Genomic DNA, 17,250 nt, shown 5'->3' on the forward strand with positions numbered 1-17,250 from the left:
CCCCACTTGGGTCCGACGACACCAAAATCGAACTGAAATAAATGCCTGCCACCGCTCAAAGCCACCTGTGCTAGCTCAGCAGCGCTCTGGGCTTTCCCCATCCTTATCTGAACGGCTCTGAAGAAGGCTGGGGGTGGTAAAAAGTCACTTCGCTGGCCCTGGAGGTGGCTGTGTCACCCTGGGGATGGGCTGGCCTCTCTCTTACCTCCTCCACCACGAGAAGCTTCCAGCTAGCACCCACCCGCCTGCACAGCCTCACTGCGGTGAGGAAAGCCAGGCTCCGAGCCCTGCTGACCAGCAGCGACCGGCTCCCGACACCGCAGCTCCGCTCCCAGGCGAGGATTCGACACCCTGAGCCCCTCTCCTTCCACTTCCAGGGGCAGTCAGGAGCACGGAGAGAGGAGCAGGACGGCGGGCAGGGCTTTGGCAGCGCCAGCCAGGTGCCAGGACGCTGCCGAGGCCCCAGAAGGCATCGCGGGCTGCCCGAGCCCCGGAGCTCCTCCTGCCTCGTGCGCGGAGCTGCCCGGCTCGCGCCGTTACTTCCACGAGGTGCGACTGCTCATGGGGAGCAATTAACCCGCGCTGCACTCCCCGAGGACCCGTGCAGGAGAAGGATGCCCTGCTGCAGAGCCGCTCCTGGGCCATGTGCGAGTTTCGACATAAAACCTGTCTCATAAAACGAGCCAGACCAATTAAACCGGCCCCCGCGGCAAGGGGTTCTTGCTTGCTCGCTATTTTACTGCTGCCCTAAAGAGCCCTTTCCGCTGGAACCTGACTTTATTTGCCACCATTTTATTAACTCTGCAGATGAAAACCCGAAGAGGCCGGGGAACGCTGGGACGGCGCGGCGAAGCCCTCGCTCGCTTTGCCAGGCTGCTTCTCCACCACCCTCTTTAAGACACCGAGGCAGCTCAGAGCTCGAAACCGTTAACGTTTTCCTTCAGGCAACGCTTGTCAGAGGTGGAAAGCTGGTTTGTGACCAGCTCCGTGGCTCCAGGTGCTACCAGGCACCCCGAGAGCTGCGGCCAGCTCCCAGCCCCGAGCAGCGCTCTCCCCCTCCTCTGGCTGCAGGAGCTGCAAGAGGGGCACCGCCGGCTCCGTGCCCCTCGGCGAGGGGATGTGGCAAAGAGCCACTGCCTCCATCGACACGCAGGGCCCCAGCCTGACCCTGGAAAGCCCGCGGCAAGGCTGACGGGCAGGTGGCACGTAGGGGAAATAAGAAACGAGGGCAGCAGTTCACCTCCAAGGCTCTCGTTCAGCCCACAGCCTCGGGAGCACTCACCCTGCAATCCTTGCAGCCCTTTACTGGCAGCGGGGGAGTACCAAAACTCCCCACCTCGGATGGAAAGTGACGCCCACGGAGCCTTCCCGCAGAGACACCCGGCTCCGGGAGGGCAGGGCAGGACCCGGCTGCGCCCCAACCTTCGCAGAGGGAGCTCCAAGCTCGGCCTTTTCACCTGCAGTGCCAAGGACTCACACGGCACAGGACCCGGTGCTGGGACGTACACCCGTGCGTACATCACTTGTTTTTTTAAGAGGAAGCAGGATACCTGCCTCCGGGAAAGAAGCAGGTTTCGTGCCTCCTGCCAACTTAAGCACGAACCCAGCAAGCCCGGGCCGAGCCCTGTGCGCCCCGGCACCGTGGCATCGCGAGCAGGCACCTTTTGTGCTTCTTTCATCCCTTTTTTTTTCTCTCACAGCCTCGAGGTTTTGATGAGCTCATCGCTTAACTTCGGACCTTTCATCTCCGAGTTCACGCGAGGGCCACGGGCTGCTTTGACTGGGCTTTTTCTCTGAATGACTCGTCCTGGAGTGACTCACCTGCCCCTCAGCCTCCGGGAGCCAAGCGCCGCTTCTCACGGCGAGAGGGAAACGGCGACTTCCAGCCAGCGGCGCGGGGCAGGGAGGAGGAAGCCCCACCGCCCACCGTTCTGCATTTGGCGGAGAGAAACGCTTCCCCAAAGCCCTGCTGCCACGCTCCTGACCCCGGCACGGGAAGGGGAGACCCGCAACGACTGCCTGGCTTCATCTGAGCCAGCAGCCCAAGGCTCAGCCCTGTCCGAAAGGCTTCCTAAAAGCGGGTCCCGTGTGGATGCCAGGGGAACGCGGGGCTCCCCGTGGGCGTGCATCGTGGGCAGCTTCGCTCCTTGGGATGGGGAAACGAACCTGGCCGGTCCCCGGTGGCCGCTTGGGAAGAGCCCACCAAAGCAAGCAAAGCTCGCACAACACGGAACGATGTCAGAGAATGGACTTCGTCCCTTCCAGCTGAAGAGCGGGCATCACCGATATGGAAGTTATGAGCATATAGTGAAGGCATTAGTTATAAAAACAAACCAGCTGTCAAGAAGAAGAAGGGGTCCCTGCACACAGTAGTGCCTGAAGCTGAAAACAGCTGTTTCGGCTGTCATGAGTCAGCATGTGCAGACAGACTGAATCCACCTGGGAAGAGGCAACCTCACCAGAGGAAGCAACCCGCTGCTGCTCGGGGAGCATTCGCACACCGCCGCGCCAACCGAACTGGATTTGTTACCATGGATGAAATCAACAGTGACTAACAAACCGCTCGCCGAGCCGCTCGGAGCACAGATAGCAACAGCCCTGGAACAGGCAGCTCGAATCCCGGGGAGGCCGCGGGGAGTACGTCCTGACAGCACGCAGACCAGGGGCGGCCGGGCGGCTCAAGGAGAGGTTTGTCGTGGCTCGAGCCAGGAAAGAAGAAAAGCGAGAGCCGACCTCGAGAGACTCCGCGCCGAGCGAAAAAGGGTTGGAAACGTCGTCTCCCACCCTAGCGCAGAAATACAGGAAATGCCAGCGGGGTGCGCAGGAAAAGGAGCGCCACGGAGCCGAGCTCCCGTGCTTGAACCCGGCACGGACCCGCTTGGCTCCCCGCGGGGAGCGCGCCGAGCTTTGGCACCTGAGCATCGGTCCCAGCTGCGAAGGAGGCACCAAATAAGGGAAGGATTCTGGAGCTGCGACTCCTGGGGAAAAAACCGTTTCAAGTTAAAAATTGTTACTTCAGGTTTGGAAGTAAATTTCAGGATCTGGTCTTTATCAAGCGAGGCAAACTTTCTTCAACATCAGCAAAGCATCTGCGGAGCAGAAAGCGGTGTCAGAGTCAAAATAGGCTGCAAAAGACAAGTCCATTAATCAAGAGACCAGATGCAGAAGTGCCTGTAACAAACGCGCTGTCTCCACTGGGGTGGAAGGGGCTGGAGCACAGCGGGGCGTTCTCCTGAGTCTCGGGGTATCCTCAGTGACAAGGGCTTGGGATACAGACCACAGAGCCACGCAGTTCAGCTCCAAAACACGTACCACACTCGTCCCAAATATTTTTGGGGTTTCTTGGGCAGCCAGGCTTTTCCAGGCACGGCTTCCTTGCTGGGAACTGTGTGAAATAACATCCAGGCACCCAAACCATGCCACATTGTCTCCCCCAGCCACGTTACATGGGAAGATTTTTCCTCTCTTCCCCTGGGCTCCGTCGCTGCTGCACGCCGACCCAGCCCAACGGCAGCAGCGGGGCCGTTACCTCCCCTGGAGGCGGCCCTGCAAGGAGCCTGAGCCTTTCCCCACGCCGTGCCTAACCTGCACGGCAGGGCGCTGGTGGAGCTCTCCGTGGCTCCGTCTCACTGGATCAGCACCCAGCACGGAGAGCGAGCTTCCCAGCCAACCCAGGACGCTGCAGCGGGCTTCGCTTGCACAGCACCGGGAGGTTTTCACCGCTGCAGGTGCGATTATTACAGCGGAAAGCGCCTTGCGCAAACGGCTGTCTGCACAAAGGGGCTGCCAGGGGTGGCCGGCATCTCCTGCAGGATTTACGAGACAGTTACGGAGCTGTGGGCAAATTCCAGCTGGGCTAATCAGCATAACAATTCCTCTCCGGGCACTACCTGCAGCCGCGAATGGACACAGAGCCGCCTTTGCTGCTCCTCGCCACGTGTCCCAGGGCAGGTTTCTGTTCAGCGGTTGCAGTGCCCTGCCCCGAATGAGGTTCGTTTTGGTAGCAACAGCAGCAACCCCTGGGAGAATCCCCATATTAACGCGAAACGCTGCACAAATGCTAAACCCAATTTCCTACGACACGGGAAAAAGAGGGAATCCTGATCCCTTGTGGCCTTGAGGCTTCAGAGATTCATTTACAGGTAAAGAGCAGTGGATAGACTCCTACAGCTCCCTGATCTTACGGACTGCAGCAGCTCCGGGACACATCCCGCGGCTGTAAAAGTCACAAGTCAGCATCCCGGCAAGCCCGAGAGAGGCGCTTCGGAGACCCTTCACCAAACGCAGGTGAAACGAGAAACAGACGCAAGAGAAGCGCGCACCTCAGTCATGTGAAATCAGCAGCGGTGCCTTCACCGGCTCTGAAATAAATACCTGGCCTACGCGGGCGTTTAACGTGATTTAGTAACGAAGCTGTTAGCGGGACTTTCAGTTCAAGGAAAATAGCAAATGGAGTATTTACACGCATTTCCGCCGCAGCCGTAAGCTAGGCTGCTTGTAAAGCATTTGAATTAGTAACGTGCAGCCCTCCTGACAAGGTATTGGACTGAACACCGCACGTCAAAATTAAATAAGAGCTGATTGAGGTAACATCTTAAAAAGCAGCCGTCTTCAGGGAACCCTCACTGAGCCGGGCGGAAGGAGATCGGTGGAGCCTCGCCGGCGGCGTTCTCATCCACAAACCCGAAGCAGATTCCATCGCCCGACTGCCTGAGACAAGAGGAGCAATGGGCGGCTGCACCGCATTGGCACACCGTTACTGCAAACGTTTCACGGTCTGAGGTTTTCCAACATCGGATGCCACGTTGCGCATCTGGGGTCACGGAAAATAGGCCTCCAGGAGACCCCAGGCAGCTTGTCCAGAAAGGCTCGAGGGACTGCAGGGGGTAGGCTCCTGGTACAACACCGGCAGAAGGGTCGGGGTGTCCCTCAGACGAGCGGGGAGGCACCGGGCAGCAGCTCTCCATCTACACACGGCGCTGGCGAGACCGACGCTGGAATACTGCACCCGGTTCTAGTGCCCTGATTTAAACAAAAAGATGCTGAAAAACTGGGAAAGGTCCCAAAGCCGGCCGTAAAGGCGATTCCAAAGGCTAGAAATAACGCCTTGCAGTGATAAACCTCAACAGCTCGGTCTGCTTAGCGTGTCAAAAAACCCGGGAGGTGATTTGGTTGCACGTGCAAAGGACCTCCCCGGCACTTAAAGGCTCTTGACAGCAGCAGAAAAGCAAAGCAGAAGAACAAACGAGAAACATTCACTCTGGAAACAAGGTACAAATGTTTCAGAACCAGCGCAATTACCACTGGAACAAACTCCCCAGGAAGAGGGTGGATTCTCAAGGCTGGATGGCTTTCTGGAAGTTTTGCTTTAGCCAAACACAAGTTATTTGGCTTCACGCAGGAGTAGCGGGGTGAAATTTAAGGACCTGCGATATACAGGAGATCAGACTAGATGATCTAATGGTCCCTGCTGGCCATAAACTCCATGAATCTATGCAAACACGCCAAAGAGGGTCCTCAGCTGAGGTATCAAGTTCACTTTCAGCACTCAGTGTTTCACAAATTGGCTCCGGTGCTGCAGGTCATTTAGGAGACGAGCTCGGCTCTCCAAGGCTGCATCTGGTTAAGCCCTGAGAGACGACCCGGGCAGGGCCGTGCTTTGTCCAGCAGGTACAGGGGGGAAAGCAGCTGACGCTCAAACACACGCTGCCCTGCCAGGAGCAACCAGCACCTGCGATAAAACGGTGACACCGAGGGACGCCCGACGAGCTCTGTTCATACGAGACCTTCCCCTGACGCGGCTCGGGGTGTCCTCAGCCGCCTTCGCTATTCCAGAGCGGAGCATCGGTGGGGTCACGCACGGAGGAGGGAGATAAACGGGAGAAGTTCAGAAAGCTGAGGACAGGAGAGATCGAACCCAAAAAGGCTTAGGAAGGAATTAGGCCGGCGGAGGAGGCGTTTGGACGGCAGGCTGAGCGGAGGCAGAGCCCACGCACGGGCAGGGCGCTGCCTGGGGAGCTCTTCTGGAGCCTTGGCTCCTACCTGGGTGGTTTTACCCGGGGCACGGAGGCATCTTGGTCTCCGCTGTGCGCCACGCGGCAATGAGGTCGGCTGGGGAGGAAGAGCAGAGCCAAGGCCAGAGGAAATGACACAGATTCCAGCAGGTTCCACTCCCTGATCCTCCGGAAGGAAGTTTCTTTCCTAATACCCACCTCCACAGTGGATACGAAGCCTGGCTGGAAGTGGCTCATTCAACAGTGGAAAGAAATAAATATTCCCCGTGGCAGAAATAAAAGAGCTTTGGCAGCGGAACACGAGGTGCCATCCCAAAAAGCGTTCAGCAGACGGCAGAAAAAAGTCGGAGCGGGCCAACTGCAGGCAGGGATCAAGGTTAGACCAACAGCGAAAAAAAAAAAGCTCAGGAGCAATCACCGCCTGACAGGCTTCACCCTGCGCTGGGAAATTTCCCAATCCTGCTATGAGACGTTTCACTTCCTTTCCCAGCACGGCCAATTCCTGCAGCGTTCTCACCCCAAGCTCAAACCCTCCCCTCCCGCCGGCGCTCGGCAGCGCCTGGCCCATCAAACCCGCTGCCACGAGCAAGGCCCCAGCGTGCAGCAGCAGGAGGGCTTTGGTTACACACAAATCCCGGCCTGATCAGCACCAGCAGGAGAGGAAATGAGGAAAAGACCGACTGACAGGGGGAGGCGGTTTCCGGATGATTGTACTTGGGTTTAGAGCACGAGAAGCTTGTCGGAAACTCGGAGCTTTGCCCCGCTCCGTCCTCAGCCCGTCTGGGAGCGCAGAGCCCCTCGCGCAGGCCTCGACGTCCTCGTAGCGCTCCCACCTCTGATCCCCCAGCGCACATCAGCGCCAGGTGCTGGTTACCAGGAGGGGACCACGTCGGTGTTCCTCCCCTCCAAGCAACACGAGGGCCCTGCCTTGTTCTTCGCAGTTATAAAAAAAAAAAAGAGCCGCCAACACGGCCTAAAAATAAAATTAAGAAAAATTATTTTAAAAAAAACAACAATTAAACGTCACCAGCAACTTCTGGAAACTCTTACTGATCGCTGAAGCCTTCACTTTCTGGGTAGCGACAAAAGGTCAAGCTGTGCTGGAAAGCAACGTGTGGGTTCTACACGACACGCGTGCACGCGCTGCCTCAGCCAGCAGGCTCCCTGAGCTCGGGGAGGCTTCAGCAGAGCGGTGCTGGGGGGTCACGAGCCCCAGCAGCGTGCTACAGCGCTCCTGGGCGGCCTGCTAGCGCCCGAACCGCAGCCGAGGATTCTTACCGCTGCTTCCAAGTTATAAAAGAAGAGTTTTTAGGAGTTCAGCGCGAGCGGGGAGGGTGCACAACTGGCAGCAGGCAAAAAAAAAAAGGCAGCGCTAGCTGCATGGCTGAGTGTCACGTCTCAAGCCCAGCGAGGCAGGAGTGTGGTTTTGGTGTTTAACCAGCTTCAACTGCAGCCTGGCACTCTTTGACTTCCTCCGCAGAGAAGGCTTCTCGCTGCTGGGGGAGAGAAACCAACCTCACCGCGCGAAACCAAACGGCTGGAGTAAAAATAAAGCCCCGGGGTGGTTTGGTGACCGAGGTCAGATTAGGAGGCGGAGGGTTTGCAGCCTGGGGAAAGCACTCAGAAATACTCACGCTGCCAACCGAGAAAGAGACTACAGAAAAGGAGGCAGGGCAAAGAATTAATGCGAGGCCAGCAGCGAAGAAGCTGAGAAGCCTCTTTCGCACGCTACCAGCTCCCCCGTGCTCAAAACAGTTTGTAAACCGTTTCCTAAACACAAAGGGAAAAAAAAACCCAGACCCAGTCCTGACCTCCAGGAATGAGTAACCAAACCAAACTGCTTCCTGCGAGCTTGCGGGGGTGAGGGCAGGAGGCTGCCTGGGCAGGGCACAGGGAACTCCACGATTCTCCCTCTCAAGTACCGCTCCGGGCACGGGAATTAAGGACTCGACGACTCACGCCGCTTTTGCCCGTGGGTGGTGGGCAATGGAGAGGAACGAGGAGGGGCAGCCTTCAGCTGGCTGCCAGCACTTGGTGTTCTGGCCCCAGCGAGCCTCGCTCGCCTTTTTGTGCCGCGGGGGAGGCTCAGCAGAGGAGCGCGGCACGGCGGAGGTACTGTAGCAGAGCAGCAGGCTGGAGGGGAAGCACTGCCTTCCCCTGACAGCCAGGGCACACGGTATTCAGCAGCCCGCAGAGAGGATCGCTCACGTCAAATACTAGAGAGCACCTAAGCGTGGAGGAGACAAACTTCCTGGCTTAACAGCAGCCGCCTTCCTGCGGCGAGGCGCCGGTGGCAGCCTGCCCCAAGGCCCTCTGCGAGACCTCGCGTCGCTCTCCCGCACCGAGCGAGGCCGAGGGGACGCTCCCTCGCTTCCCGTGTCCCCTCCCTTTGGGGACGCACCTACGCCACCGCTCGGGCTCGGCTCAGACATGGGGCGGGCGTGAGAAGTGGCTTTGGCGGACAGCCCGGCCGCTGGGCATCTCCAGGCACCGCCGGGCTCGTGGCCGCCGTCCCCTCCACTCTCTGCACAGGAGCACAAAGTTGGGTGTAAAATAAAAGCGGGCAAGAGTTAGCACGGGGCCGGGAGCTCCCAGGGCATCGTGCGCAGCCTGAAGGGTGACCCTGTGCGGGAGCCACGTCCCGGCAGCGAGGGGAAGGCAGGCAGCGAGCGCAGGGCCTGCTCCATCGCACGGCCGGGCTTTCGGGCTGCCCAGGAGCACAGCCCTGGCTGCTCGGACTTGTCTTCCCCACCAGAGGCTCCTAAAACGGACCTCTGTGAGCGCGCTGCCCACCTGACGGCACAGGCAGCAAGCGGAGCCCTGTACTCCTGCCAGCAGGGATTGTTCTTAAGAGCCTACAGGGAAAAAGAAAGGAGCAGGAGTCCTCATCCTTCCCTGTCCCGAGGAGCGCCGCCCGGCAGCGTGGACACAGGCTGCCACCAGCAGACCCAGGGTGGGTGCCTCGGAGCAGCGAGCTTCCCAGGAGGGCTCTTGTCCACGTGTACGCGTGGCAGAGCAGCCGCTGCTACAGCACGACATCAGTTCCACTTTTCCCTGTCACTGATTCCTTGTTGGGTGTAATGAAGAAGAGCTAGGAGGTGAGGAAAGAGCCATCAGGGAAGGGGAAATAAATAAACAGGGGTGTTTCTGTGGGTATCTGCCCACGAAATGCCAGGCCACGCTTGCAGATGCTCAGATCTCACCACAATGGGCTCTTGGCAAGCCAGGAGCTCGTAGGGACCGCAGGCGGTGGCAGCAGGGAACCCCAGCTCCAAAGCCAGGTCCCTGCCACCACCTCGTGTGCCTGGCCCAAGCAGAGGCCAGGCCGATGGGGCAAAACGGCCAAAACCCACCGCCAGAACCGCCAACAGGAGGTCTGATCCCGCTGCCGCCCCAGAAGCGCTCCTCTCCAGATGCAGAACCCCCGAGGAGAAATCGCACAGCCCGAAGGCAGCCGGGAGAAGGAGCCGGCCCGGAGTCAGCCGAGCGGCTGCTGCCGAAGAGGAACAAGTACACAGAGCAGAAACAACAAACACAGCCAAGGAAAAACGGATGTGAAACACGCAGGAGCTGACCAGGACAGTGACCCCTTTCCCAACCGAGGGCGCACACCCGCCGTCAGGGCAGCGGCTCAGGGAGCCCCCAGGAGCCCCCAGCGCTCCCCAGAATGCCTTGGCCCACGATCGGGCTGCGGAGCTGTAAGCGGACGCGGCATCGTGGTGCTCAGACAAGGCGAGAAATAAAACTAAGCAGGAGAGAAGAACTGGGAAGACAGAAGGCGAGAATCCTTGCAAACATCTCAGAAATAAAAATAAGAAAGAATCAGAGGGAGAGCCATCATGAAGCGAGGCATAACCAGGCATTGCCAGGTAAGTTCTCAGTTGGCTGAATGCAGACCTGGAGGGGAAAAAAAGCAGCAGGACAAATCTCACAGCCGCCCCTGCTGTGAGAAGACAGCGCCTTCATCGGGCCAGAGGGGAGCAGAGGACCATCTCCCTGCAGGCTTAACACGCCTCTCAATTTCTAGAGCTCCGTAGGTGGAAGGTGGTGGTGGTGGGGTCCAGACGAAGCCAGCACCGCTCCCCCGAGAGAAAATAAACCCACCCCAGGGCACGCACTGCCGCCAGCTCCAGCGCATCGCTGCCGTCTCCTGGCACTTGCAGCCGCTACCAGCGCAGGCTGGCAGCAGCCGTCCAGCGAGCCTCCACGGAACAGCACGGCATGCCACCAGGAGGAAATGCGAGGGGAGGATACTACGTCCAGCCTCGCGAGAGACCTTTGCTCTCCCCTCTTTTTGGCAGAGCTCCTGGTGACACTCACTACCCATCCGTGGAAGCCCCGATGCCCGTGCTCCCTGCTGCTGAGAGGAAAGCCTGCGTAAAGACGTGGAGGTTAAAACCCGCTCTGCGCTTCTGAACTCCAACAGATCCCGACTCTGTCAGCGGATCTCTCGGCTTTCCTGGGGGCTTTTTGGGTGGCCCTCCTTTTGGGGTGGCCAAACTTGCGCTGGCTCTACAGGACTGACCTCTCGCTAAGAGTCTAGAAGGCTTAATTCGTTAATGATTCTGCAGCATTCAGACATCTGGAGAGAACGATTATTCAATTACCGTCGTGCCGAGGGAAAAGCTCTCTTCCCTAATCCTAGCTGCAGCTATGGAGCAATCTCTGCTGGTGCATGCACGCTGCGTGATAACATAAGGAAGTATCTGCTGCAGCGTGCAGGCAGCAGGCAACTGCAACTGTGGGAACCTTAACTCAGCGTTTCCTGACAGGGGTGATTAAAATCTCAAACGCAGTGTAATATTAACACTTTCTCAGGAGGCTGACGGCACGTTTGCCCTGTTTACTCTACCAAGTCACAGTCTGCGCAGCAAGCTGCAGCCGGTGCTATCAGCCCTGAGATCAATGCAGACCCAAGGCAAACGAAACCAATGGCAGCGAAGAAACAGGGCTTGGCCCTCCAGCTCTCGCCTTGCTCTATCCAGCTTGTTTGTTTTTCAAAAAGGGAATACGGCCGCTCACTGGTTCAGTCTCCTTTTTTGCCTTTCTCGTAGGAATCCTACACGGAGTAACCTCACGCTGTCGGGCACGCAGGGCATGGGGGCAGCCCGGCTTCTCGTGTCGCTGCACACCCAGAAGCAAACAGGAGACCACAGAGAACGGCCAGAAGAAAAGATTCACAGAACGAAACTCCCAAAGGCTGCAGGCATAACGGACAAAAGCCTAAGCACAACAAGGACGGGCTTCGACCCAAACGCTTCTTCTGCTGGCTTTGAAACTGTCCTGTGCCCTCCGTGCCAGCAGCGCCGAACCCGGCTACTGGGAAAGGGGCCAAACGAAGCTGCACGGCCCTTGGTGCGGGCAGATGGCACACGCTTCCAGTTCTGCATCTTCCTAGAAGAAGATGACGTAGCAAAGCAGCTGTGCCAAGCCTCCACCTCAACACACAGTGCCAAGGCAAGCTGCCAGCACCGCACGCTGTCTTTGCCACGGCAGCGGCTGCAGCACGAGCTGCCCTGCTGCAGCCTCGCCGTCACACTTTGCTAACTCCGGCTAGCTTCTGACCCTGAACTAACGCAACGGGCTTTGGGTCTTTATAGAGGGCCGCAGGACGGGGAGGAAAACAAAGAGCAGCAGACAGGCACGCACTGAGCAGACGCTGCTCGCTGACGGGGCAGCAGGCACTTCGGGAGGTGCTGGGAGGGAAGCGTTCAGCGTCTCTCCCTGCCCAGCATGCCACCACGCAACACTGGTACTTGACTGCCTGCACAGCAAAGGAGGCAGCCAGCGAGGATGGAAAACATCCCAAACCCATCTCACATTGCTTACGAAACTGCCAGGCTCCTTTAGCTCGGGCTGGTTTTAAGCGAAGGGCACAAGGAGCCTGCTCCCAGCCTTCTCCCCGTACGTGGCCAGAGCTGTTAGGGTCTTACATTTGTGTTGCCCCTGCTCCTGAAAGCTCAACACTTCCCCATTTTGAGCCACAAAATCACCTTCTCTGGGCCAGAAATAGCAAACAGCTGCCACAGACGCTGCTGTCCGAGGAGCTACCTGCAGAGCACAACCGTCAGCATGAACGAAAAACCAGCCCCAGCCTTCCCCAGGGCTCAAGCTGGCGAGGAAGGCACCGAGAGGCAGTGACACAGCTCGGACTCATTTCTCTGAAATGACACGTAAGCGCTGGCACACTTCCCCTGGGAGCAGAGCTGTTCCCTTCCGCCCCAGCCCGCGTGGGGAGCGGGCCTGCTGCGATGTGGGGCAGAGGTGCTGCCAGGATGAGGGCTGCTGCCTGCCTCGGGCCCAGGCAGGGCCGTTCCGAGGCCAAACAGTGCCACACAGCGGCAACACGCAGACTCCTCAGCTCCTCTCCAGTCCCCCGAAAGCATCTCCGAGGTGAGGAAGAGGGGTAGGAGGCCACAGCTTCAAGCAGCGAGAAGCGCAGAGCTTCCTCCCGAAGAGCTGCTGGTTTTGTCCGGCCCCCAGCTCTGCAGCATGGCACCTTTGGGAGCGACACGGGTTGCGGATTCCTGCTTCACCTGGTCGTTTTTGATGCAGATCAGTTTGGTGGGAGGGTTGTGGCACAGCTCCGGAAGCAGTTGTGCCAGCAGAAGAGGAGCAGAGCAGTGCGCTACAGCCCAAATATTCAAGTTTTGGCTGCCAGAACCAGCAGTGGCCAGATCTGTGTCCTCAGCTCTCCTTTGGTTCTGGTTGTGCAGCCTTGGTGTTAGTGGGAGCGGCTTTCCACAACGTTTCAAACAGCTGGAGAGCCCGAGACTGATCAGAGTCTGTACAGGCACTGCCAGTGGCCTGCGCTTGAGGCAGCGCAGCCCCCACCGAACGGCCCGAGGGCAAGCTCCACCAAACGTCCCCGCGCGACAAACACTGCAGCCAGCACGGCCCCCGGCTCGCTAGCAGTTACACCACCCCGCGTGGGAGCAACTGCCAGGGCCTCAAAAACACTCACGGCATCGTCTGTCAAAGCGCATCCATCGGTGATTTATGGAGACGCTACAGCCTGGCGCGTTCCTCCCGATGGTGCTGAGGAAGCAAAGGTCTCCAGAAGAGGAGCCAGACGAGAGGGAAAACAAGCGAGGGCAGTAACATCTAAAAAATGCAGCAGCAGTGTGCCAGAGCTTATCTCGCACAGTTGTGAGGCTTCACCCCGGTTCCACCCAGCTGAAGTCCCAAACCGGTTATAAAAGCGCCACCAGATCTGAGAAGCCCTGGGCCCCGCAGAAGGTCTTCCCGGCCCTGCTCAGCTCCCGTCCTTAACAGCCATTTTAGGACAGGCAGCCCAGAGCTCCCTGGCAAGTCCTCCTGCAGGCCACACGTGCCAAAGCGATGCAAGGATTCCTGGAGGATGAGCTCCCAGCCATCGCTGCCTTCGCCTGCATTCCTGGGCCTGACAAACAGAGCTCACCCGGGCTCCTTCTGCAAGGTACGCAGCTCGAGCAGACCGGTCAGAGCTACCATTAGCCCATTTTTTAATCCTTACAAGAGTTTTTTCTCAGCAGAACGAGTAATGCAAACGCAACACCTACGCTGGGAATTAAAAGCATGGTTTTCACATTTGTCCCAGCGCCAGGTGACTGGGAGCTCGCACTGGGACACACGACACTTCCAGAACAAGCCCTGGAGCTTCCAGGGTCACCGTTAACCCTGCTCTTCAGCATCTGACCTCATTTCCCACCGGCAACCTCACCCAAGTCAGAGCCTGCAGCAGAGGCATTCCGCTGCGTCTTCTGTTTGTGCCTCTCCTATTCAGTATCAGCCCCACCAGCACGTGCTGCCAAGAAAGGGATGGTAACAACATGCTTTAAACATGAGAGGCACGAGGTCACCAGCTCCTCAGCTCTGACCCAGGCACAGCTCCCATAGGGGAAGCCAAAACACTGGAAAATTTAGCAACAGGAAAGCAAAACAGATCCAGTGTCATTCCACTGCATTCCAAACACATGACACCAAAGCCAGCAGCCGCCTCCTGCAGTACTCACGTCGCTGGGGCTGAGGTTCCCAAGACCGTTGTCCTGCTCAGAATCCCTGCCGGACTCGTGGCCCTGGGAGGAGCGGGGGTGGGAGGGATGGATCCAGATCTCCAGCCGCGTGGCGTCGTCCCCAACTTGTCGCAACGTGGACTTCTTGCCCTTCCCCCGGCGGCTGGGGCTCAGCTCCAGCACCTGATGCTTCTTCTGCTCCATCTGCTCCGCCTGCGAGGACAGGACAGGCTCGGGTCACCCGGGGATCAAGGGGCAGGGAAAATATATTTCATTTCCACGGAGAAAGACGCTTTTGCGCCAGCTTCAGAAGGACAGTAACTCACTGACAGGATCAGAATCTGGTTTCTGACACTACTGGATGGCACAGGTGAGAGGTTTTGGAATCTGACTGCATCGGGACAAGAAAAGCTGTGTCCAGTCCTAGCAGCGCCTGGCAGCCAACACGCTGCACTTTGGATTTGGGGCACAAAGGGACTGCAGCCTCTGCCGCCCACCTCGGTGGGACGAGGCAATAATCCAGCTGCATGCTGAGGCCGTGCTGCAAATCACAGCAACCTCCAGCCCTTGCTGAGCTGGGCTGTTTTACGGTCTGTGACCCAGAAATAAGAGATTCAGCTGACTACACAACCCCAAAAGCAGTCTGCAGACAGGCAGCATCATTCCCCCCCCCTCTCTTTTGACTCCCAGTGTGGAATTTCTTAGAAGTAGACTGGCGGTGACTCCAAGCCCAAAGCCACCGGCACCCTTCCCTCCAGACCTCAGCTCTCCAGCTGAGAGCCAGCTCAGGCAGCTGCCGCATCCCAGCGCTCAGCCCCCAGACTCACCTTGCGTTTTGTCTCTTCGAACAGGCTCATGAGGCTCTCCTTGGCTGTGAGGATGGGGTTGCTGGCAGCCAGGCTGCGCATGTAATAGTAGACGGCATCCAGCTTTCTCCTCTGCAACAACACAACCAGACTCATAGCACCCACCCTGGGAAGTTCGAGGCCGAGCCCTTAAATAATTCTCCCCCCACATTCAATACCCATCCCTCTCCCCCGCACTGCCTGGGACAGACGTTCACGCAGCAGGAGCGGCCCTACAGACACGCAGGACCTCGACCTCTGCATCCCCCTTCACAGCCACCTACAGGAGGCAGCCCCAGGCGCAAGCACCTTGCCGGGGTTACGGAGTGCGGGGGCCGCAGCGGCCGCAGACTCACCCACGTTAGCCCTGAGGCTGCCACAGCAGCCGCTAACCCAGAGGCTCACACAAAAGTCTGGGCAGACATCGCAGGAAATAGCTCTTTGCAACGTTGCTGTGAATATGGAAATGACTCCACGTGGGTTTTACAGGAGCAGAGGCCCAGGAATACTGGTGGGGTTTCCAGACGCCTGGCAGGGGTGTAGAAGGATGCCCTCCGCACCTCAGCCTGCCCCTGGGCTAATCCCTCCACACTCAAGCAACCTCTCAGCACCTTTCCTCCCACAGGCCAACCACAGGGAACACTGAGAAAGCAGCCTCCTAGTCTTTATACTACCCAGACCCGCAGCTATTTAGGGTTTTACCCACATACTTCTGGCCTTACAGGCCAAAACAGCACGGCAGGACACTTCGCTGCTCCGAGCCCCACACGGGGAGTCAGAAAGGCCATTCCCAGCCACGAGGGAAGTGCATTTCTAAACCCTGCAGTTTTGAGCTCCTGTTTTAAACCGGCACCTTTCAGCGTGGTAAATGGGCAGATCCCTGCCAGTCCCCATGCCCCCGTCTGATGCCCCCGTTATCTGCTGCAAATCTTCCTCGCAACGAGCATTCCTGCGCGGCTGCAGTAGCCAGCAAAACCGAAAGCTAAGGAAGTCGCACGTTGATGTTGCTTAGAACTGGTGCTCCCAGGCTCACTGAAGACGTGGCAAGCAGAAACAGCATCCCCACGACAGCGTGGTCCCGAGCACAAGAATCTCATGCGAAACCCTAAATGCAGTCCACTTTCTAAATACGTGCGCTCAGCCTACAGCGCAGCCCCCAAAACGCCGGCAGCCTGCAGCAGCAGCGTGTATCTGACCAAGCTGCCTGAAGCCACAACAGCTGGGATCCACAGAGCACACCCTGCTGTCGGCCTTTCTTTAAAAGAACCATCTGGAAGCGCTGCCTTAAGCAACGTCTTCCTCCAGCAGACGGAAAGCCCTAACCCTCCCAGGGGCTCTTCCTGTGCTCGCTGCACCCTGGCGCGGCCAGCACCTTACCGTGTATATGGCCAGGAGCGCCAGCTGGTTGTACGGGCGGCCGTTCTTGGGAGCGATTTGCTGAGCCTTCAGGTACCAGCTGAGAAAGAGAAGAACCAGGGAAAAAAGTTAGGCTGCTCTCCTCGCTGTGAAGGGCACAGGATTCCCTCTGAAGCGCTGGAGGCCCTGCCTTCGCACAAGTGCCCTCTGCCTGCGTGAGCATGCACAGCCAGCAAGCCTGTACCCAGCCTGGAGAGCCAGAGCCAGGGCACAGGACGAGAGGGCGAGGCAGACAGCTGGAGAAGGAAATGTTCTTGGCTCAGCCCGAAGACAAGTATTTAGCCAGCTCCAGCGAGCGCTGTCCCCAGTGCAGCCTCGGGCACAGAGAACGGGCTATTTGGGAAACGTTTCTCTCTCCATTCCCTTTTTAGCCTGTTTGGCAGCTGGAACTGAACCTTTCTGGTTGCTTAGCTCATTTCCAATATTTTCAAGATATTTAATCATCCCAAAAGAAGAGACATCATTTCAGTGGCAGTCCCTTCCTCCCCCCTCTCTATTCTCCCTCAGTCGTGTTACCCAGTTCATATCGTGCCCCACAGATCTGTCACACCAGGCATCGCGAACACCCAGCGTTCCTCCCAGCCCCTGAAGCATCAGATGCTCCATGATGCCCTCAGATTTAAACCAGGCAACTTTCCCTGCTCTGCCCTGCAAACGACCACAGGTTTCAGGGCTCCATGCCCCGTGACAGGCTCGTTTGCCCACCACCAGTCTTTGTTCCAGAAAAAAAAAAAAAGAAAAAGAAATCAGAAAAGTGACTGTATGCCAGGCAGAGCAAGAGCGTCAGGAAGCAACAAGCACCAGTAACTCCTGATGCAGTCGGAACACGTGGGCACATACATGGGAACCTCCCCGAGCTGAAAAGCTAGCAGGAAACACAACAGCCACTCTGCCAGCCTCAGCAGCTTAAACTCTCCCTGTCGCAGGATCAGCACAGGACAACTTCCACCCAGACGGCTGGAGGAAGGCAGATCTGCGGGG

At 58.1% G+C, this 17,250-nt stretch overlaps 1 protein-coding gene across 1 annotated transcript in view; it reads right to left on the reverse strand.

Annotated features, from left to right (window-relative positions):
- The window catches only part of SMG6 (SMG6 nonsense mediated mRNA decay factor), a 104,912-nt gene that overhangs the window by 81,410 nt on the left and 6,252 nt on the right, over positions 1–17,250 (reverse strand). Inside the window, 3 exon segments of the mRNA XM_035342863.1 lie at positions 14,009–14,221; positions 14,836–14,946; positions 16,231–16,309. Of these exon segments, the coding sequence (XP_035198754.1) occupies positions 14,009–14,221; positions 14,836–14,946; positions 16,231–16,309 (403 nt within the window).

Source organism: Oxyura jamaicensis, chromosome 19 (assembly GCF_011077185.1).
Source record: "Oxyura jamaicensis isolate SHBP4307 breed ruddy duck chromosome 19, BPBGC_Ojam_1.0, whole genome shotgun sequence".
In the NCBI taxonomy this organism is placed as follows: domain Eukaryota; kingdom Metazoa; phylum Chordata; class Aves; order Anseriformes; family Anatidae; genus Oxyura; species Oxyura jamaicensis.